We start from the raw sequence: 23456 nt of genomic DNA, 5'->3' as shown, positions 1-23456 counted from the left end.
AATGTGCCACTGAAAAGTACTGTAGACTTAACCACTGTTGTACTACTCCAAGATGTCCATGATAGATGCACCGATCATTTTTAAAACCAGGCAACTTAAAGAACATAATACTACAGGTCCAATGAGACTCTAAGGTTCTGCACGCTGCAGTGGGTTTTAGGGTTAAATACTGTCTGAGGTTGTGTTTTAATTGGTTAATGAAAATTAAAATATTTGAAATTGGACTGAGAATTGCTTTAGCACTTCCGTCACCCTTGGTCTTCTCACGCACTTACAAACAACAAACCTTTTTTTGAGCGAAGTGAGGCATTCACTGGCTGATTCATTTGGGGCGGCCGTAGCCGAGTGGGTGGAGAGAGCGGGAATTGTAAGGTTGCCGGTTCAAATCCTCATCCCACCCAGTTATACAGTACATATCAGAGCGTTCTAGGGAATTCACCAAATGTTAGAATATTAGAATATTCAAATATCAAAGCACTATTCGACGTTGTTCACTGAAGTCGAATATTCGCTTATTTTTATTTTTTCATTGTTTTCTCTTTAAAAAAATGTATAGTTTATAAAGCTTGGCTAGATAGGAAGTCATAAGAATGAATTGTCAATGCCCCTGGTGGAGGAAAAAGGTTTGAGAACCCCTGGTATAGATACCAGGGGTTCTCAAACCTTTTTAGGCCGTGACCCCCAAAATAAACATATTTGAACAGGGGACCCCCACCCTGACAAGCACTTGGAATTGTAGGTACCGGTATTACATTTAATGTGACTCGGTTCCACAGATAAATATGTAGATCGGCTATTTTCACAATGTTCGCCTCTTGCTTACTTAATATTTGACAGTTTGGCCAGTCCTGTCGAATATTCGACAATTCGAATACTTTGAGGTTGAATAATTCAAATACTAAAAATCACTATTCGTGAATGCCCTAGATCGTTTCTGAGCAGACACTTGACTCCTAACAGCTCTCCCACATGCGCTCACCACGACCATCTGAGCAGCCATCGGCTGGGTGAAGACGGAAACTAGTGCAGGGTTTTTCAAAATGGGTGTCTTGGCACCCTAGGGTGACGTGACACAAGTCCAGGGGTGCCTCGGAACACTTTGATAATATTTGACTTTGTAAAACCTGAGTTGCACTGCACTTGGCTCGTCCCTTTTCAGTCTACATTGAGTTCACGCATTATAGACAATTCTTCTGGCGAATGTTTCCCCTCTACAATAGTGATGCTGGGGTTTAAACGTCAGGTAGAAAGTTATTTTCAATCTGTCCTAATGGAAACTGATATTCTAAGTCTTCCTTGTGACATACTGTATATTAGGGGGGAAAGATTTACATTATTTATTTACGTACCGTGATATGACATAAATGTGAAGTTTCTATAAAGTATCAAAGTAATCCAGGGGTGCCTTGGATGAAAATGTTATGTGCAGGGGGTGACCTGAGACAAAAAGGTTTGAACACCACTGGCTAAGTGGGTAGGAGAGGCCCTCTAGTAATCAGAAGGTCACTGGTTCGCTTCCCGGCACGTCCGTGTCGAAGTGTCCCTGAGCAAGACACTTGACCCCTAACAGCACCCCCCCATCTGAACAGCCATCACCTGGGTGAAGCTGAAACCTCCCCCGCCGGGATAAAGGTCTTCCCTTCCACAAAGGCACAATGAAATAGTTAAGTAACGAGGCAGGGCAGGGGTGAGTGGGGCGTAGTGTGTGCATGGCAGGAACCTTTTCATTGTCCTCCATCCGCAGTGGCTTGCAAATTCACTGGCCACTTTTACCGTTTGGCCAGGCATCTGGTTTTTAGATGAGAACAGGACCTCCGCAAAGTGATTGGTTAACCTCAGTGGCGTCAGTTCAGAAAAAAGCTAAGGTATGGCAACATGACTGGTGTCTTGCGCGCGTGCAAGACACCAGTCATGTTGCCATACCTTATAGCAACAGGCACGATGAATTTATTTTAACAAGTACATTTTATTTCCCCCCCCCTGTAGCCAAGGTATGGCAGCTGCCATAGCTTGCCATACCCAATTGACGCCTGTGGTTAACCTGCCAGAGTGGCTGATAGAGGAGACAACCAGCCACAGCTACAAGCTACCAGATTTGGCTTGAGGTTTGTGCCAAGATCCTAAAAAATGGTAGCGTACGGATATTGTAGCGGAAACTGTTCTTTCCTTAAAACCCCTTGAAAGTGCAGCTTTTCCTCGTTACCGTTACTCAATGCAAAGACTGAATTGTCTCGAAAACGTCAGTGCTTACACATTAACAATCATAGACTTTTTGTCTCCTCATGTCCTGGAGGAAAAGTTGATGCTAGTCACCATCTTTTGGATCTTCTCTTCGTTCTTCAGGATGTTGGCCTTGACGGCACAGATCTTGTCCTGCTGGTCCTTGATCAGCTGCTCCAGCTCAACCAGCTCCACCTTGAGGGGCTCCACCGCACTGTCTGTCGCTCTGTGACACAGACAGTCAACACACAACATAGAATCACTGTCTGTCGCTCTGTGACACAGTCAACACACAACATAGAATCACTGTCTGTCGTTCTGTGACACAATCAACACACAACAACATAGAATCACAAAGCATTCAGTCATCTGACAATAGTGTGTGTGTGTGTGTGTGTGTGTGTGTGTGTGTGTGTGTGTGTGTGTGTGTGTGTGTGTGTGTGTGTGTGTGTGTGTGTGTGTGTGTGTGTGTGTGTGCAGAGTGGTGTAAAGTAACTAAGTACATTTACTCAAGTACTGTACTTAAGTACAATTTTGAGGTATTTGTAATTTACTTGAGTATTTCCAATTTTCAATACTTGAACTTCTACTCCACTACATCTCAGAGGCAAATATTGTACTTTTACTCTACTACAATTATTTGAAAACTAGTTACTAGTTACTTTTCTTTTTAATTTTGATCATTATTACAAAACCTACAACCTCAGCCCTACAATGTGTACACTGTCAGAGTTAAGGGGAGACCTTGAAATGTGTTTGAACAACATTGTGGTATAAAAGTGACCCTCCAACTTGTGCGCAGTGTGGCTGTGCATTGTGGAAGAAATATATGTGATGGAGAGATTTATACACAAACTCAAGAAGTTTGTGTGATAACAAGAACTGTTCCTTGAGAAATGGACTGAATATCAATCAAACCCAACGGAATTACACCATGAATGTCTGACATGGACTAAAATGTAATAATTACAATGATGTAATGATGTTGACCCTGTTTTGTAAATGTGACAAACTGCAAATAAAAATGTAGTTAAAAAATAAAAAATAAAAAAATGTTTGAGAAACCAGTGTACTATGTCAGTGGTTCTCAACTTTTTCATGCAGCGCACCCAAAAATAATTATTATATTTTAACTGGCAAGCACTAAGAGTTACAATTTGTATAACAAGGTTCTATTGTGATACTAGCAGATCTACATGCTCACAACGCCTCGAGGCGTTGTGAGCATGTAGATCGGCTATTTTCACAATTTCTGCCTCTAAAATTTGACAATTTGGCCAATTGTCATTTTAGAGGTATTAAAAAGTCCTTAAATTGTCACTTTAGAAATGTGCAGCTACCCTCTATACACTTGAACTTTATGTTGGTTTGTTTACTGTGAGAAAACAATGTTGCACATTAAGCTAATCATCTGGGGACCCCCCAAAATAATTTGGGGACCCCCCTGGGGGTCCCTCCGACCCACAGGTTGAGAAACAGTGTGGTGTGTGTGAGTGAGTGATGGCTGCGTACTAGGGGTGTAACGATATTGTAACTGTATCGAAATATCGTTTTTAACTTAAAAATCACACCCGTGTGAACTGAGCGGTGGTCGCGGAGGCTGCGCATCATCCATCCGTGTGTGTGTGTGTGTGTGTGTGTGTGTGTGTGTGTGTGTGTGTGTGTCTGGCCTGGCCTGAACAACAGCGCCCCTCCCTTAACATGTGTGGTCACAAAAGGTACTGTAGGCTACATACAGACACGCACACACACACACACACACGGACGCATACACACACGGCCACGTATAGGAGACGGTGTAACCACCGCTCAAAAATCAAAGTACTGTATATCGAAATGAAAACAGCTAAAATCGAATCGTATCGTTTTATTTTGTTATATTTTTATTTCGTATCGGCAGTGCAAAGAATCGATCGTATCGATACTACTGTACCTACTTGTGCGTTGTATTTAGCATTTCTAAGAAGAAAAAATGAAAAGGAGGGGTTTAATTACTTTTCCTTTCCATATAGCTACAATGTCCATGTATTTGCCAGATAATCACTGTGTTTACTTATTTATATCCATGATAATACATGTTTCCCTTAAAAACCTGCACTATCCACACCTTTTACACAGATTTAATTTCTTTGCTAAATAGTTACTATATTGATTTTAAATCATTGAATCGAATCGTATCATATCGCCATGAATGAACCAATATCGTCCATCAGGGTTCCCACATATTTTTACCAATTAATTTCCAAAACTTTTCCAGAATATTTAACCCAATTTCCAGGACTATAACAATAATTCAGCTCAATAACAGGTTGTTTACTCCTATGCGCAATGCCCAAAGACAGGTAGTGTATGCCAGTGGTTCTCAACCTTTTCAGGACGTGACCCCCGAAATAAATCATGTTTTAACTGGGGACTCCGGCACCCTGACGAGCACTAAGAGTTGAGGAATTTTGTATAACATGGTTCTATTGGGAAAATAGCAGATCTACAGCTCACAACGCCTCGAGGTGTTGTGAGCACGTAGATCGTCTATTTTCACAATTTCTGCCTCTAATATTTGACAATTTGGCCCATTTAATTTGTCATTTCAGAGGTATTAACAAAATCAATAACCAAAGACAATGCATAGATATTTTTTTCCAGGACCTTCCAGGACCCTTGATAAATTCCAAAACTTTTCCAGTGCTGGATTTTTTTTTTTCTAATTTCAAAATATTTCCAGGAATTTCATGACCATGGGAACCCTGGTCCATGTATCGTATCGTTAACCATGCCTCGTGATATGTATCGAATCGCTATTAATATGTATCGTTACACCCCTACTGCGTACCTCTGCTCCTGCAGCAGAGCCTGGGCGTGCTGCTTGTTCTCCTGCCTCCAGGTGAGCAGCTCGGCCTGCATGGCGTCCATGTCCTCCTGGATGTAGTCCATGATCTTGCCCAGGGGCAGCGCGCTGCGGCACACCGTCTGGACGGACGCGCGCAGGCGCTCGATCTCCCGCGACACCAGGTCGCGTTCCTTCCTCCTCGCCGCCTCCGACACCACGTTCTGGATGCCGGGTTTTTGGGTGGACAAGGGTGACAAGACAGCGAAAGTAGCTTATAGCAGGGATTTTCAAAGTGGGTGACGGGGCACCCTGGGGTGCCGCGACGGCAGTCCAGGGGTGCGGCGAGATCAGTTATTTTCAGTCAGTTCTAACCAAAATGGCTGTTATCTCAACGTTTTCCCTCGCAACTTAATCACTAAAATATCGTCACTGTCGGGCAGAAACCTCGTATCTCCAAGTTTCAAATGTGTACGTCTTTTGGTAAAGCAAAGCCCGGCTTCATCATGCAAGACTGTCGCACAAAACTAGTGAAAACAGCCGATCTACAAGCACACAACGCCTCGCGATGCGAGGCGTTGTGTGCTTGTACATCTGCTGTTTTCACTAGTTTAGTACATTTTAGATGTTATAAATACAAAACGAACGGTTTTGGACATACAAGGACAAAAAAATATAATGTAGGGGTGCCTCGGATTAAAAAAATATTCATGGGGTGCCCTGAGACAAAAAAGTTTGGGAACCCCTGGCTTATAGAGCTTGTAGATTCTGCTGTTTTGGAATATTTATGTGCCGATTTCAATCTCATAACAACATGCCCAAAAGTAGCAGTGGTTAACTTGGTAACACTGGTGCTCTCAGCCTCACAATGTTACTGGATAACAGCGAAAACCATGAACACGATTTCGCAATATTTAGGCAATATCAATAATGTTTGTGTTTCCCCCTGAAATAAATCTTGTTTTAGACTCATACACGTTTATCAGTCTGGATTTTATGGTGTATAAAGCACTAAGCTAAGGGATTGGGATCAATAGGATTTACATGATTAGTAAAAATACATATTTTTTTCTGTGAATTACCGTAAAGACATCTCTGCTTATTTCCCATCGTTCTAGCGTTGAGAGAGAATCACATAATGCACTGGGAAGTGTTAATTCAGATTTCTACACAACTATCTTGTTTTGGAGTTAAACTCGAGGTCTACCTGGCAAAAGTTAAAAAGTCACACGTGTTAGTCAGCTATTTTGGCGATAGGAAGAAAAAAGGTTAAAAGTAACTTGGAAGATGCTGCAAAAAAAAAGAAAAAAAAACATGCAAGAATGCACACACACACGGGAAAGTCCTGTTCTGGCGAAGCCCGAACTGGCGAAGTGGGGATTTGTCTCCTACCGTAGCGATCTGGCGAATCGATTGTCCACGACACTGCAAGCGGCGCGAAGGCCAGCGGACCTTGGTCCTGCTCTTCGCCCCCGAGCGCCGCAGGCGCGAGTGGCCGCGAAGAGCGGGCCAGGGCCGGCCGCGCGAGTTACGAAGCCGTGGTGAATGCAATCGTTATATTACGGCCTGGGCAAGCGCACGATAAACGCCCTGTCCAGAAGACGTTCGCCAGATCGCTACAGTATCGGACATTTCCCCACTTCGGGCTTCGCCTAAAAGGTACGTGCCCACACACACACACACACACACACACACACACACACACACACACACACACACACACACACACACACACACACACACACACACACACACACACACACACACACACACACACACACACACACACACACACACACACACACACACACACACACACACGTCCCCCCCCCCCCCAACCAAAACATAATAAACCCTCTTCAGGAATTCTACACTTGCTAGCAAAGTATCAAATGCCCATGGCCAGAGCAGGGCTGCATTTAGTGGTTTAGGATTTCAAGGCTAAAAATGTTAAGCAGGAATTCTACCAACCTAACTTGTATATATAAAGATCAAAAGCGTGGCTGAATTGTGTTGGTTAATGTAGGGGGACTGGCTGACGGGGCTGGTGAAGGCCTCCAGTGTACGATGGTGGAGTTGAGGGGGTTCCGCTATGTCCCAGTTACCCTCAGCCTCTTGATGGGGGGGAAGTAGGGGGGAGAGGTATTAGAGAAGGGCCTCCCCTTGGCACGACCAGAGACCAGCGATGTTTGCTCAGCTGGGCTCTGCAAGGCCTCTTCAGTGTGCGCGTGTGTGTGTGCGTGCGTGCGTGCGTGTGTGCGCGCGCACGCAAGTCTGTGTGTGAGCGAGAGTCTGAGTCAGTGAAATGACAGAGCGCTGGGTCTGCCTAGCCTAAACCCACATGCATGTGCACTCACTCACACACACACTCTCACACACACACACGCACGCACGCACACGCACGCACACACACACAGGTATAAGCACATGCAGATATAGTGGACACATGGCACCCACCCACACTCCTGGTCGTAAAGCCTTGTTTATTTAAGTAACAGGCTGTGGCAGTGAGGTTATTTTACTACAGTATTGAGTAACAACTACTACACTTATGCCCCCTTTCAAGTTCAACGCTCGGCCCAATTTATGTCATTCGGCCCCCGCAGATGGAAGCACCTGCCTTTGTGAGGCAACAGAAATCACCGTTTGCGACAGTGTGTAAACGAACTGACAACTTCCTCCTCAAAACACGCCGACCGTCGTGCAGTCCGCCGGGGGGTAGGAGGCCAAATATCACGTTTTGGCAAGAGCTGGTTCCACGTTTGTTAGGAGCCCCTGTCTTATCAAGCCATCTCTTAACCCATTTAGGCCTTGAACTATTGAATGCTTTAACCAGTGAAAAATAGCAGATATACAAGCTCACAGCGCGGCACCGAGTGCCGCGCTGCGAGCTTGTAGATCTGCTATTTTTGAAAAAGTCGTGAAAATGTGTTCAAATCTTTGAATATATGTATTTTCAAAGCGAACGTTTGTAACTCAAATTTTGCTTCTGGGTGGTCCCTGGAACTAAATATTTTGAGATGGGGGTCTGTGGCCAAATGCATATCATTTTGGGGGTCCTTCACATGAAAATGTTTGAGAACCACTGACATAGTAGTCTCTCAAGAACAGACTAATTGCGCTCCAGTTAAGTGAAAAGGACCTTTTCTTTGACGATGGCTGGCCAGATTGCTGACATAGAAACATGGGGTTTTTCAAAAAACCTTAGAAGGATTCAAAAGACACTTATAGAATCGGGTCAAAATTCGAATTTCCACAATTTTTCAAAAATAGCAGATCTACAAGCTCGCAGCGCGGCACTCGGTGCCGCGCTGTGAGCTTGTATATCTGCTATTTTTCAATAGTTAAAGCATAAAATAATGATACACAAAATGTGTACCCGTTCTGAATGGGTTAAAAACAAACCAAACAGCTCGGTAATTACAACGTTGAAAAGCGACTTAACGAGACAGGACCGCGCTGGATGAGAAAACACGTGGAAACCTCAAAATGTTTGCCGCTCGTTCCCTTCAGGAAGCGAGCGAAAGAAAATGTAGAAATTGACAAGTTGGCCTTCTTTTTTTTTTACCCTTTTTTGCGGTGGCCCTGGGGTGTGTGAGGGTCGAAACGCCCAGGCCCGAGGGTCCCTCCGTCAAGGTGGGTGGCTTTCCACCAGGCCGCGTGAACACAGCAGCTAGACAAACACACTATGGCTCATTCGCCTTGCACTGCCGCGGTCTGCCTGCCCGCCCGCCCGCCTGGCCCAGACAAGACCCGCGGCTTCACTCTATTTCCCGCCCCGCTCCGTGCCTCTGCCCCCTCTGCCTGTGTCTCGGAATATATATATATATATAAAACTAGGCGAGAAAACAGGACCCCTGGTTTGTGTGGACTCGTCCGGGGCTGGACATAAATCACTGCTTTATAGAGGCCTCTGTCGGGGCGTAACAACACCACCGAGCTCCTAGTTTTTCCTCTCTTTCTCACACCGATCCCAGAACAATATTTGTTTAGAATGTGGTGGCCCAGTAGGAGAAGCAGGAAGGGGGAGGATGGCGGCTAGGTTTTGCCATTATCTCAGACAGTGATGGAAGTCCGGAGCAGAGAGAGGGTCTAAAGGGGAGCCACGCTGCTACTGAGAGCAGGTGGTGCGTCGTTTAGCTGCCAAGACAGAGTGGTTGAAGACCATCGTCTTTGCTTCTATCGTGGGAAAACGTGATCCCGCAAAAAGAGCAAGAAAAACCCTTCTTGTTGTCTGTTAAGATACATCCATATTAATGTCCCCCCTATTGGTTTAGGACAAAACTGTTTGTCCTAAACCAAGGGTCTTCAAGCAGGGGGTCCGGGACCCCTAGGGGGTTCTCAGAGTTACCACAGGGGGTCCTCCAAATCTTTGTGTGATAGAAACCTTTTTCTATTTTCTTTATATTAACCACTTGAACCCTAGTGTCCATATTCTGAGAACTTGAGCCAAAAATAGCCGATCTACAGGCTCACAACGCCTCGCGCTGCGAGGCGTTGTGAGCTTGTAGATCGGCTATTTTCGGCAAAGGGGTTTGGTGTAGAGGGGGAGAAGAGCAGACTAAGTACAGAGTGAAAGATCAAGTTTATTAAGTATTGACGGTTCAAGTGGTTAAATATCTGAACACACAAATTGACATGAATCCAAAATACACTGATGATTGTGCTGTCAAACAATGAAACTATAATGGAATCTATGAGAAGGTTGTGGGGGTCCCTGCTTCATCTCTCTCTCAACTAAGGGTCCTTGACCTGAAAACGTTGAAGACCCCAACTTTCAACCCGGTGGACCCTATTTTGGGCATGTCATTATAGGTCAAATATTTCAAAAGCTTGTAGACAGGATATTTTTGCATACAACAAGGCTTAAGTGGTTATTGAAAGCACTTTGAATTCTTTGTTCCAACTTTTCACCGCTCCTGAAAAATCAGTCCCCAGGGCTATTATTATTGTTGTCTCAGGTCTGCCGCTGTGGGCTAGACTTCGAAATTAGATCGCATGCAACCCTTCAAGCCACCCTGCAATGTGGAATCCATCTTGTCCTTACATAGCTAATTAGTTTAATTAGGAATTGCGTGGCAAAAAAAAACATGATTTATGGCGTGGTAATAGGAGTTGCGGAGGAGGGGTGGGTAGGAGCATTCTTCAAAGTAGCCTCTCTGACAAGAAAATGACTAGCACGCACGGATCCCGTCGGAGCCTAGAAACCTCTTGGGTATCATTAATTAAAGACGCGTTAATATAGCCATGAATGGACGAGTTCACCACGAGGGAACAGCCTTCCCTCATGACGTAACGACCGACTTCATTCATCGGCGTCACGTTGGTCAGGACAGCAGGACTAGAGACAAAGGTATAAAGCTGTCATGTACTGAGCCATGTTGAGCACCTATCACTATAGGAACGCTGCTGCACTGCACAGGAGAAGTTCTAGTCTCGCGTAGCCAGACGATCAGTGATCTCCACCTGGCACCTATCCACGAGTTTCCAGCGCCCCATAGTGCATTGCGCAGACGCTGTACCGAGCTTCGGCGCCGCAGCCGAGTGTGATTTACAAGCTCACAACAGGCTGCATCTGCGACGCGACGTGAGCTTGTATGTCTGCTGTTAAACCGAAAGTGTGGTCCAAACAGGTCCAAATAATCTCCAGTAAACTCCCGCAGAAACAGGTGGATACAATATGTCTGGTGACCTCCAACAGGGGCGTCAACTGGGTATGGCAGGGGGTATGCAGCCGCCATACCCTGGGTCCAGGGGGGGAAATAAAAGGTATAAATAAATATAAATCCATGAATGTCTCTTTGTCTATCTGTACTGGTTATTATGTTGTTAAATGACAGTAAAATAACTACAAATGCAACATTTTACAAGATGGTCACTTTAACAAGGTATTATAGGCCTTATTCTCCCATCTTGACAGAAAGGTATATTCCCAGGTTCCGCAGGTCAGCTGCACAGGTGCAATGCATTATTGTTACTGCACTTGAACAACCGTTCCAGGCTGCCATATCCAGCCCAAGAAACTGCAAAAATAGCCGATCTACATGCTCACAACGTCCAATGACAATGTTTAGAGAATGATTTTGTAATACACTACTCGTCTAAAAATTAAGGAAACACACAGAAAACAGACACATTTCCACCTGTAAGGCTGAACCTCATTGAACAAAAGATTGTCATGAATGACTAATGATGACAAAATTATTCTTAGGGGTTTGGGAGAAACTGAAAGAAAAATATAGGACATGCCGCAATTGGCTTAACGGAGGCATCCAGATCAAAACACATATAGGGTTAAATCTGCCTTTTATCATACCCCTTCAAACCTGCTTTAGTCGATTTTTTTCATAGCTGTTGCTAGATTTTGTGGGCCCTCTCATAACTAACACGGTGGATTGCCCTCCGGCTAGTGCGGTTATTTCCTTTAACCCTGTATGTGTTTTGGTCTGGATGCCTCCTTTAACTAACCTGACTCCGCCAGATGGTGGCAGCAGTGCGTACCGCCTTACTTTACCATCTGAGACTGCTCTGGGAGAGTTGATATCACTCGTAAAGTCCCAAACCGGACGAACCAGCGGCAGCTGGGTGGGCTCTGAGCCAATAGAGTCTGACTGCAGACCACGTGGAAACCCAGGAGGCGGATTCTGGGTGTAACGTCATGCAGACAGGCCAATATGAGTGGTTGGAGTTGGCACTCCCAGACTGTGATAGAGACGGCCCATCCAATCACCTGCTAAATAATTTGAAAAAATGGCCCGCCCCTTACATCGGGTCTGCCCGAGCATTTCCAGATGTTAAAAGTAGGGCGGTATATGAAGTATACGCACTACTGCCACCATCTGGCGGAGCAACTTTTCAGGAACTCAATACAACAAACATAAAAAGAGAGACTATAGATTAATAGATCTATCTGTTATAGATTACTAGAGGTTCGCGGCCCTTCGGGCCGCTCACATCTAGAGTCCACGCCCGTTTTTTTTTTTTTTTTAATAAAAAAAAAAAGTAAAAAAAAAAGAATTTGAAAAAAAAATGTTTTTTTGAAAAAAAAAAAAGTTTTGGCCTAATTGTGTTATTATTGTTACTGTAATAGGCCTGCCAATGTTTTATTTTCATTATTTCAATGTTTTCATTTTAGCAACACACACACACACACAGACAGACAGACAGTCAGTATCTTGCTGTGAACTCTAGATGTGAGTGGCCCGAAGGGCCGCGAACTTCTTGTAAGATACAGGCTCTCAGCTAGCGATTGAGTCTCTCTCTCTCTCTCTCTCTCTCTCTCTCTCTCTCTCTCTCTCTCTCTCTCTCTCTCTCTCTCTCTCTCTCTCTCTCTCTCTCTCTCTCTCTCTCTCTCTCTCTCTCTCTCTCTCTCTCTCTCTCTCTCTCTCTCTCTCTCTCTCTCTCTCTCTTGTGCAGCGGCCCCCCCCTTCCCTCTTGTAACCTGAGACTCTCTCTCTCTCTCTCTCTCTCTCTCTTGCTCTCTAGCGAATCAGCGGACGGCTGTGCCGTGCATTCTACCGACAGCGGAGCTAGCTATGAGTTGAAGTGGATGTAAAGGGGGCGTGTATGGCCTTCTACCGACATCGGAGCTAGCTATGAGTTGAAGTGGATGTAAAGGGGCGTGTATGGCCTTGGAAGTGGGATGCGGCTCTAAGAAAAATGTAATAGTAGATGATTAATGGACGCATTACATCATCGAAGACCACAAAGACTCGAAGTGGGGAAACAAGTTGAAACCTCCGGGAACGCCCTTCGTCCTGGCTACAGTCGTCCATTTAGAGCAGGGGTTTTCAAAGTGGGTGACGGGGCACCCTGGGGTGCCGCGACGGCAGTCCAGGGGTGCCGCGAGTTAATTTGATAATATTTGGAATTCATTTGGACACTTGAAAATATATTTAGTATCATTTTAAACTTGAAGTACAAAGTTATTTTCCGTCAGTTCTAACCAAAATGGCTATTATCTCAACGTTTTCCTCGCAACATAATCACTAAAATATCATCACTGTCGGGCAGAAACCTCGTATCTCCAAGTTTCAAATGTGTACGTCTTTTGGTAAAGCAAAGCCCTGCTTCATCATACAAGACTGTCGCACAAAACTAGAGAAAACAGCCGATCTACAAGCACAAAACGCCTCGCGATGCGAGGTGTTGTGTGCTTGTAGATCTGCCGTTTTCACTAGTTTAATACATGTTATAGATGATAAATATAAAACGAACGGTTTTGGACATACAAGGTTTCCACCCGACAACGGCGATGTGCTATAAATATAAGGTGCTGGGAGTGAGAATTATAACGTACGGGTGCCTCGGATTAAAAAAATATTGATGGGGTGCCCTGAGACATAAAAAAAAAAACGTTTGGGAACCCCTGCATTACATCATCGAAGACCACAAATAGGGCTGTCATGATATGACATTTTACATGACGATTAATTGTCACTCAAATAAATGCGATTAACGATTTAATTGTGTATTTGTTGTTGATAATTACATTTCTGTTTGGCTTTTTGCTTTGAAGTTGCATAATGGTAGATATGACACATAACCTAAATATACAAATACATTACTGACATATTTGACAACTTACTACTAACATTGATAGTGGAAATAGCCGATCTACAAGCTCACAACGCGTCGCGATGCGACGCGTTGTGAGCTTGTAGATCTGCTATTTCCACTATTTCTGTAATTTTTCAACATTCACGATTATGACGATTATGACAAAATAATTGCGATAATGTCAAATAATCACGATTAGACGATTATGTAATAATTGTGACAGCCCTAACCACAAAGACTCGAAGCAGGGAAACAAGTTGAACCTCCGGGAACGCCCTTCGTCCTGGCTACCGTCGTCCATTTAGAGACACTGATGGTCGTCCAGCTCATTTCTCTTTTACTGAGCGTGTTCCCAGAGAACAGTCTCAGAGGTGGGCCCGGGGAGCAACACGTTATGATGAGAATGGGTCCTGGAGGAGGCTGTTCATGGCCTTCCGCCGCCCCACTTTTCATAGAAAGCCCGTCCAAAAGTCCAGTCAGATCATAAAAATAGCTGCGAGTCAGTGAGGTGAGCAGGGAAGTACGAGGGCCCAGGCCCGCGGAGGTTACAGGATGTTGTTATAGGGTCACTGTACCCCCCCTAGGGGTCACAGCTGAGATCACCACCTTGGGCCTGAGCTGAACCAGAGGGGGAACTCTCGACGGGGGGGGAACAACTAAAAAGGCTTCCATTGTACAGGACCCCCGACAAATGGGAACTCATATTATCCCGTTTAGAACGGGTACACGTTATTGTGTGTCGTTGTTTTGTGCTTTAAAGTTGTACTATGTAACTTTTTTTATAAAACAAATCTTAAAATTCTCCTAACTATTAAATCACAAAAGTTTTAGAAGATCCGCGCCGTGAATTTCAGCTGTAAAGCCTTCTCTGTATGTAAACTGAGATCCTTGCCGTGGACCGGATCTCGCGCCAAAATTGCGTCATCACACTACCGGCCAATCACAGCGAGGGTTATACAACTGCCGGCCAATCACAGCTCATCTTGAAGTGGGGTCGCTATGGCAGCCATATTTGTTGTCGCCCGTTTGTACCATCCCTTCTCTAGGTAATTTCGCCTACCAGGCAGGGTGAAGGAGTCCGTATCTCTGGAATTACTGAACGCACAGGAACAAGGGACCCCTTAAAAGATAGATCTCAGCGAGGTGGAGGCAGACGCGGGGGTCTGAAGGTACGAAAAACGTCCGAAAGACGCGGACGCGACCGCGGTTTGCTATAGGGCTAATGACCACTAGTTGGGCATCTTACACAGTATGGCTTTAACTATTGAAAAAATAGCTGCTATTTTTGAAAAATTGTGAAAATTAGAATTTTGACCCGATTCTATCCACGACTTTCCAACGCCCCATAGTGCATTGCGCAGACGCTGTACCGAGCTTCCGGCGCCGCAGCCGAAGTGTTATCTACAAGCTCACAACAGTTGCATCTGCGACGCGACGTGAGCTTGTATGTCTGCTGTTAAACCGGAAGTGTGGTCCAAACAGGTCCAAATAATCTCCAGTAAACTCCCGCGGAAACAGGTGGATAAGTGTCTTTTGAATCCTTCTAAGATTTTTTGAAAAACCTATGTTTCTATGTCAGCAATCTGGCGAGCCATCGTCAAAGAAAAGGTCCTTTTCACTTAAATGGAGCCCAGTTGGTCTGTTCTTGAGAGACTACTATGTCAGTGGTTCTCAAACCTTTTCATGTGAAGGACCCCCAAAATGATATGTATTTGGCCACGGACCCCCCATCTCAAAATATTTAGTTCCAGGGACCCCCCAGAAGCAAAATTTGAGTTACAAACGTTCGCTTTGAAAATACATTATATTCAAAGATTTGCACACATTTTCACGACTTTTTCAAAAAATAGCAGATCTACAAGCTTGCAGCGCGGCACTCGGTGCCGCGCTGTGAGCTTGTATATCTGCTATTTTTCACTGGTTAAAGCATTTGACAACTCTAGGCCTAAATGGGTTATTGAAACGCAGCAGCGGGGTGCGTATGTTATTCAAAACGTTATCTCCAGAGAGAGAGAGAGGCTCCTCCGGGGGGACTCTGTGAGATTTTTTGAAGATGATCGCCTCTGAAACGCTCTCCCTTGCAAATTCGTGCCTCGTAATCATAAATCCAGGGCCGAGGTCTGGCCTGAAATCAGATCATGCCAATTTCAGTTATTTCTCTCTGCAGAAACCTCACCCCCGCCTTCCCAATACCTCCGATGTGTCAACATGGCCTCTGCGAAAGCAATACGGCTAATGGAATGCTGCAGGGTCATTTCCCTTAAAAAAAAAAAAGGAAAAAGAAAGATGAAAAAAAAAAAAAAAGAAGAAAGTCTGGATGTTTATGAAGACACGGGGCCTGCAGGGAGGAGTATTTATTTTCCCGATGATTCTGCAGAGAGTATTCTGCCTTTCTCCTCCGTGACTCTCACTCAACAGCCATCCATTTGTGTGCCGCGGCGTTTATTTATACGCTACGAACCTTCATCAAGCCTAATTTGATGGGGGTAAAGAAAAGTGGGGGGGGAGAAAAGGGGGGGCGCGCAAAAAACAAAAAAAAATCTTATGAAAACGCAGCTGCTGCAAAGGGGGCAGGATTCTGTCTAAATAAAAAAAAAAGACACCCTCCGAGAAGTATCTTGGAATAATATACAAATGCAGCCGAGGAGGTCGCGAAGGGGAAGGTCGTCCCCATAAATATACAGCACATTCTTGGGTCGCACACACTGTGGTGGGGATATGGCAAAATACAATTGCCTCGACTGTTCGAGAGATCCCTTTTGTTTACGTCGGCTCAGCGATGCGGTGGGCAGGCGTTGGCATTAACAATAGCGAAACGGGTTCGGGGGAGGCGTAGAAGACGAAGTGCAGGACTTGGGGATGGGGGCATAAAAGCCGCAGACTGGATTCCCCTTAGAATGGCGTGAAACGGTAAAAAGTGAAAGCTTTTTCTGTGTCGAACTCGCACGTGCAGTCATAAATCAAAAGGGATCAAATCTAACTGAAAGACGGTGTATTTTGATAAACGTCAGCGATATTAAAAAAAAAAAGAAAAGAGAGAGAAAAGAACCACGCTCGCTGAAATCTCAAACCTGTCACGCCACACGGGATGGGGAAGCTCAATATTTACATTTTTTAACCCCCTCCATGTTCCGCCGTGATTACAAGAAAAGAAACGACTCCATTACGCTGACCCCCTCCACCCTTTCATGTTAGGAAGGAAGTCATTATAGTCCTTTTATACAGCTGACGAGGCAAGGCCAGTAATGGAGGAGGGGGGTTCTGAGCCGTTCCTATATGAGCAGATCTACCTCCCATTCCAGACTGTAGGGTACCTCAACAGCAGGACCACATACACAGGATACCCCCGAAATGAGGGTCTTGGAATCCGGGGAAAACTGATGAGGCTGTATTAACTCAATTAGGATCGATCCTATACGCTGTGGTCCAGTTGCACCGAGGAATCCAACTATTTTAGATTGCAGCTTGTTTATAAGGGGGGGAAATATCTCTTTCAATCGGAGGAAGAAACGGTGAGTTGCTGCAGGCATAAGAAGAAGACTTAGTAAGACTCCCTAATCCCCCATACACAAACTTTAGAAGGAAATCGTAGGCAATCAGGGGGGGGGGGGGGGGGGGGGGATATGGAAAATGGGACAGATCCATGTTGATGACATGACTTTAGAGATACTGTGTACCGCTTTGTGTGATTTTAGGACAAAATCAGTAGGAGCAGTGTCCAAAAAATGTGTTTAGCAAGAATCTGCTTCATGGTGGCGCTAGAAGAGGGCCATGTGAGAAAATCAGGGCTGGAGGGTTGTGGTTTGCCATCCAAGGAGTATGTGTGCAAAGTTTTGGCATGGATAGGGGCAACGGTGGCAGAGATAAGCGTAGGCAAAAAAAAAAAAAGAAAAGCGAAAATAGCAGATCTACAAGCTCACAACACACGTGTACTGTAGGGTTCATAGAAGTGGTTCATTTGCAGCCAGACTACGACTACGGTCCAACACATAAACCCGTGTAGTCGAGCAAGTCTCTCGTCCAGTCCATCGCTGAAGATGAGACAACCTCAGTGGAGTGAGTGATGAGGGACGGTGGGGTTGAGGTCGGGGGGAAGGAGGCAGCAGACCAGAGGCCTTTTCTGCATGAGCGGCACTCCAAAACAGTGCATCCATCAGAGTCAGGGTGGTCAGCTGGGCAGGGAGGCACAGAGCGCACGCTTCGGCGCAGAGGACCACCCAAAACAGGCGGCGCACACGGTACGGTACGCCACCCCGCACCGCTGGAGCACAGACCAGACTTCAAGCTTCACACTGATTCACTCTCCAAATATTGACGATGAGGCAGTGGCGTCAGTTTTAGGAAAAGCTAAGGTATGGCAACATGACTGGTGTCTTGCGCCTTCACGCGCGCACAAGAAACAAGTTGCCATACCTTAGCAACAGGCATGATACATTTATTTTAAGAAGTACATTTTATTTTTTTCCCCACGTTTCTACGGTTTCTTGGGCTGGATATGGCAGCCTGGAACGGTTGTTCAAGTGCAGCTAAACTTGGCATGTTAGTAAAACGTGCCACAATTAACAATAATGCATTGCACCTGTGCAGCTGACCTGCGGAACCTGGCTGGGAATATACCATCTTGTCAAGATGGGGAGAATACAAGTGTGGAGAATATAATTATAATACCTTGTTAAAGTGAACATTTTGTTAAATTTGGCATTTGTAGTTATTTTACTGTAATTTAACAACATAATAACCAGCACAGATAGACAAAAAGACATTCATGGATTTATATTTAAAAGTAACTTTTATTTTCCCCCCTGGACCCAGCGTATGGCAGCTGCATACCCCTGCCATACCCAAGTGACGCCTCTGCGATGAGGGAGCTCTCTCTCTCTCTCTCTCTCTCTCTCCAGCTGATAAACACACCGGCAGAGGACAGCGCGTGAGCGACGGCACCAATGCGTCACCTCGGCGCGCAGAGGGCGCGTTCAGAGTCATGAAGAATCCATCAAGGATGACAGGGCGTTTAGAGTCGGGAGGCCAAGACACGATGAGAGTGGAGGAGCCTGACGGGAACACAAGGCCGTCGTGCAGCGCGTTGTTTTTCATGGAGGACGTTCAGTGACAAAGTGAAGCTTTTGGGTTTGAAAATCCCATTGTCAGGAAAATTGGTTGTGCATGGTCGGTTTTCCACCATTACCTAATTCTGTCACAGGGCCACACGTGGCAAGGGGAGTGCGAACTGGCCAAACAATTGCTCCGAAAACTCGTTCTCCAGACAGCGTAGATCAAGATAATGGCGCAGAATTTTCAGGGAATGCTATAATCGAGACTCATTTAGGCATGTCTAAGAGGTGGTGTAACTCTATCTAGCCCTGAAAAAAAAAAACATGCTTACTTATGCTCCAGACATCTTGATTTGTGTGTCAATTGTGGTGTGATGTGTGTGAGGCCGTGCTTTGTTTGGTTGTTATTCCTTCTGCTTCAATGAAGAGGAACATTTTTCACAGGTTTCATGGCGTGGCAATTACACCACTGCACTTCCAATATCTTTCTTTTGATAATAGCCTGTGTTGCTTGGGGCTTTGCAATCTGATCAAAACTCCCAGCCCCAAGGAGCAGACTTTCCAGAAAAGTTGGCACATAACACCGATGTTGCGGCTTAAGGAGTCACAGGAGAGGAATGAATGAGATGGTGGTTCTCATCTATAGTCTGCTACTGCCCTCTTGTGGTGATGGATGAGAACTGCCACCGTGGTTGTTGTGCAATGTTGTTTTTGACAAGCACATTTTGATTTAGTTTTAGTCAGTCTTTTGAATAAAATGTTGTTTAATTTTAGTCATTATTTAGTCACCTGAAAAGTTTGAGTTTTAGTCTAGTTTTAGTCGACTAAATATCATATGTTTTTAGGTGACTAAATCTACAGTTGATTTAGTCAACTAAAATGTGTTTTGGCAGGCCTTGATGGCATCGTAATGACTGATTTTACACTTAGTTGCGTGTTGAAAATAGCCGATCTACAAGCTCACAAGCGTGAGCTTGTAGATCTGCTATTTTCAGCACACAACTGAGAGCAACCAAACATAAAATGAGTCTCTTCTCCACTAGTCCCTCCCTAACGTTTTAGTCTAGTTTTTATTTTGTTGACGAAATTGTCAATATATTTAGTCTTTGTTTTAGTCATAACAGCTTAGTTTTCATTTAGTTTTTGTCAGTGAAAAAAACACAGTCGACAAACATTTTTCGGCATAGTTTTAGTCGACGGAAAATCAACACTGTTGTTGTGCCTTACCTGCTCTTTGGGTTTTGGGGAGGACGGCGATGATTCGTAGTCCTTCTTGGTTTCCAGGATCTTTTTCACAAGCCCACCTATGAAGAAAAGTTACAAGTGAGAGATCCTTATCGTAACGCCACCGACTGTTGTGCGGTTGTTATTGTGGGTGAATGAAAAGATGGAGACAAATACCGTGTTTTTCTTCACCATCTAGTTCGTCTGGAGGTGCCTGCAATAGACAGGAAACAGGAGATTACAATCCTATGGTCGACTTTCCACCTCCCAGCGTGGCATTTAACCAAGCAACCTACTGCTAGAGCAGTGGTTCCCAAACACAAGCACAAAACACAAGGTTCCAAGAATCAGGTGCACTAATGCTTAACCCATTTAGGCCTAGAATTATTGAATGCTTTAACCAGTGAAAAATAGCAGATATACAAGCTCACAGCGCGCGCTGCGAGCTTGTCGATCTGCTATTTTTGAAAAAGTCGTGAAGATGTGTGCAAATCTTTGAATATACAGTATGTATTTTCAAAGCGATATATGCTTCTGGGTGGTCCCTGGAACGAAATATTTTGAGATGGGGGTCCGTGGCCGAATAAATATAATTTTGGGGGTCCTTCACATGAAAAGGTCCCGACTCAGTGTTTGGGAAACAGTGTGCTAGAGCATTGGTTCTCAAAGTGGGGTCTGGGGACCCCCAGGGGTCCTTGAGGGAGTTCCAGAGGGTCTTCGTCAAATCATAGTTAGGAACCAAATGGACCCTTATGGATATGTAACTTAGAGTGTACACATTTGTACACTTACATTAAATGGGGGTCTGTTTTTGTTTTGTTTTAGGACTTCCAACGTAATCAAAGCCGTAAAAGGTCTTATTAGGATGTTCCTTTTTGGACTGGATGTTTAACCGGCCTGTGCTGCAATGTTGTGTTGTCTGTACTTGTCAATGTTATTCATGTTTTTGTCCAAATAAATGATTCAATCAATTCATCAATCAATCAATCAATCAATCAATCAATCAATCCGTAACCAAATGCATGTCAAACTGGAGGTCCTCGAAATTAAAATGGTTGGGAATCACTGCTAGAGCCGTAAAAAATCCTCTCTTATGGGGGTCCCTGGCATATCTTTTCAAATGGCGGTCCGCGGGCTAATAAGTGTCAATTTGGGGGTCCTTGACATGAAAAGCTGTGGGAACCAGGGTTCCCACACATCTTTAATTTCATTTCCAAAATCTTTCCAGAATATTTAACCCGATTTCCAGGACTATATAACAATAATTCAGCTCAATAACAAGTCGCTTATTCCTATGCGCAATGCCCAAAGACAGTTAGTGTATGCCAGTGGTTATCAACCTTTTCAGGCTGTGACCCCCGAAATAATCATATTTGAACTGGGGACCCCGGCACCCTGACGAGCAAGAGTTGAGGAATTTTGTATGACACCGCTTTATTGTGAAAATAGCCGATCTACATGCTCACAAGCATGTATATCTGCTATTTTCACAATGTTTGCCTCTAATATTTGACAATTTGGCCAATGTTTAATCTGTAATTTCAGAGGTATTAACAAAATCAATAACCAAAGACAATGCATAGCTATTTTTTTCCAGGACCTTCCAGGACCCTTGATCAATTCCAAAACTTTTCAAGTACTGGAAAAATATTTTTCTAATTTCAAAATATTCCCAGTAATGTCATGACCGTGGGAAACCCTGGGGAACCTACGGTGCCAGAGGGCCCCCTTCGTCCACTTACCAGCTCCATCTCTGGGAGGTCTGGGGGCGGGGCGGCGGCCTCCTCCACTATGAACTGCTCGTCGTCGTCCTCCTCCTCTTCGTCAGACAGCTTCCTCCCCTCCATGATGACTGCTGCTGGGGGCTTGGCACTGGCTAGCCTGGGGGGGAGAGACAGAGGTGGAGGACATGATGACTGCTGCTGGGCAGTGTTGTTTTTGACAGAAAAGAAATGCATTTTGGCAGGCCTTGATGGCATCGTAATGACTGATTTTACACTTGTTTTGCTGCGACGCGTTGTGAGCTTGTAGATCTGCTACCTGAGAGCAACCAAACACAAAATGTTCTCTCCTCCATTAGTCCCTCCCTAATGTTTTAGTCTAGTTTTTATTATTATTTTGAACCCCTGCCATATAGAATGAGCAACCGGGGGGACAGGAGCAGAGCCTTCTACCTTCGGAGAGTTGCGTCACTCCCGTTCACTTCATGGGGCCAGGTCTTCTACGCACACATCTATTGGCGTATAGTGACAAACGGCGAACCGGACGTTTACAGAATGCATTGAAGTCTATGAGGTGTAAAGTGACAATGAACCACGTGACCAGCGCCGTTTCTGACCCCGCAGTGGCAGGACTCTCTGATTAGACGACTCTGGACAGGAGTAGTCATTTTGGACTCGGTAAAGGGACTTCCACCAAGACCAAGCACAGCCCTTGGCAGCATGAATGACAGCTGTCTGTGACATGGGTGTATGTAATGTATGTGTCAAGTCACCTCTCGGCTGGAATCACTTCATTACAGCTCTCCTGTCTCTTGACGCGGGGAGCGGCGGGCCGAGCGCTGCTGGGCCGCGGTGTTCGCCTGCATCAGATACATTCACATTTCAGTGACACAGAGGACACAAATCTTTGTTTGTGTGCATGCTTTAGCAATATTGATAAGAGCTGCGAATACCCTCGCTGGTTTGAGACCAGCTGAAACCCACTCTCTGACAACTTAACCCAAAGCATCATTATGTGATGCTTTAACTATTCTGCTATTTTAGAAAAATTGTGAAAATTTGAATTTTGACCCGTGTCTTTTGAATCCTTCTAAGGTTTTTTTTTTTTTTTAAACCTATGTTTCTATGTCAGCAATCTGGCTAGCCATCGTCAAAGAAAAGGTCCTTTTCACTTAAAGGACAACTTTGTTTTTTACAACAAGGGTTCATATTTTAGATTGTAATTAGAGAAAAGAAAAAGTGAGTGTTAAAATGTTTTCAGTTGCTTCGTTCTATTGTTTTATCGCGTTTACCGTGCTAAAATGTGGGGCATGTGTACGCATGGGGCATGCGTACAAGTGGCTAAATATGTATTTTTAGACACAATAAGCCAGCAGTTTCTTTATTGCTATTTACAGTAACACTTCTAGCCCCCATAAGTCACATCCAACCATGAAAGGTTGCGTTGTATCTTGGGAATGGGCTTATTCTGTGTAAAATGACATATTTAGCCACTTGTACGCATGCCCCCAACTACTGAAATAAGAATCTCTAAAACAATAGAAAGAAGTAAATGAAATCATTTTAACACTCTTCTTTTATATTGTTTAATTACAATATAAAATATGAACCCTTGTTGTAAAAAACTAAAGTTGTCCTTTAACTGGAGCTCAGTTAGTCTGTTCTGGAGCGACTACTATGCAGGGACGTGCTGGCCATTGGGAAAAGCGTTCCCGGCCGGTCCGGCAAAAAAAAAAAGGAAAGAAAAAACGTTGGCCGCTGGTAATTACGGTAACTGCCTTCGTTCAATTTTGAGGGCTGGGTGGCCCACAAAGTAAATATAACTCATGTAATTGGCCCACTGGCTTGTCTCTCATT

The 23456-nt window shown here is 44.7% G+C and overlaps 1 protein-coding gene across 1 annotated transcript in view; it reads right to left on the bottom strand.

Moving 5' to 3' along the window:
• Positions 1-1976: 1976 nt before the first annotated feature.
• The window catches only part of traf3ip1 (TNF receptor-associated factor 3 interacting protein 1), a 48167-nt gene continuing 26687 nt past the window's right edge, over positions 1977-23456 (bottom strand). Inside the window, exons 10-15 of the mRNA XM_080753713.1 lie at positions 22373-22459; positions 21621-21759; positions 20056-20092; positions 19882-19958; positions 5051-5268; positions 1977-2446 (exon numbers count right to left, since the gene is read on the bottom strand). Coding sequence (XP_080609839.1) covers positions 2281-2446; positions 5051-5268; positions 19882-19958; positions 20056-20092; positions 21621-21759; positions 22373-22459 — 724 coding nt within the window. The 3' untranslated portion in view covers positions 1977-2280. The remainder of the gene's footprint in view (positions 2447-5050; positions 5269-19881; positions 19959-20055; positions 20093-21620; positions 21760-22372; positions 22460-23456) is intronic.

The sequence above is a fragment of the Nannobrachium achirus genome, assembly GCF_963921795.1.
Source record: "Nannobrachium achirus genome assembly, chromosome: 22".
NCBI classification, from domain to species: Eukaryota; Metazoa; Chordata; class Actinopteri; order Myctophiformes; family Myctophidae; genus Nannobrachium; species Nannobrachium achirus.
Note: the sequence above shows the minus strand (reverse complement) of the source record. Positions and strands in the feature narration are given on the sequence as shown.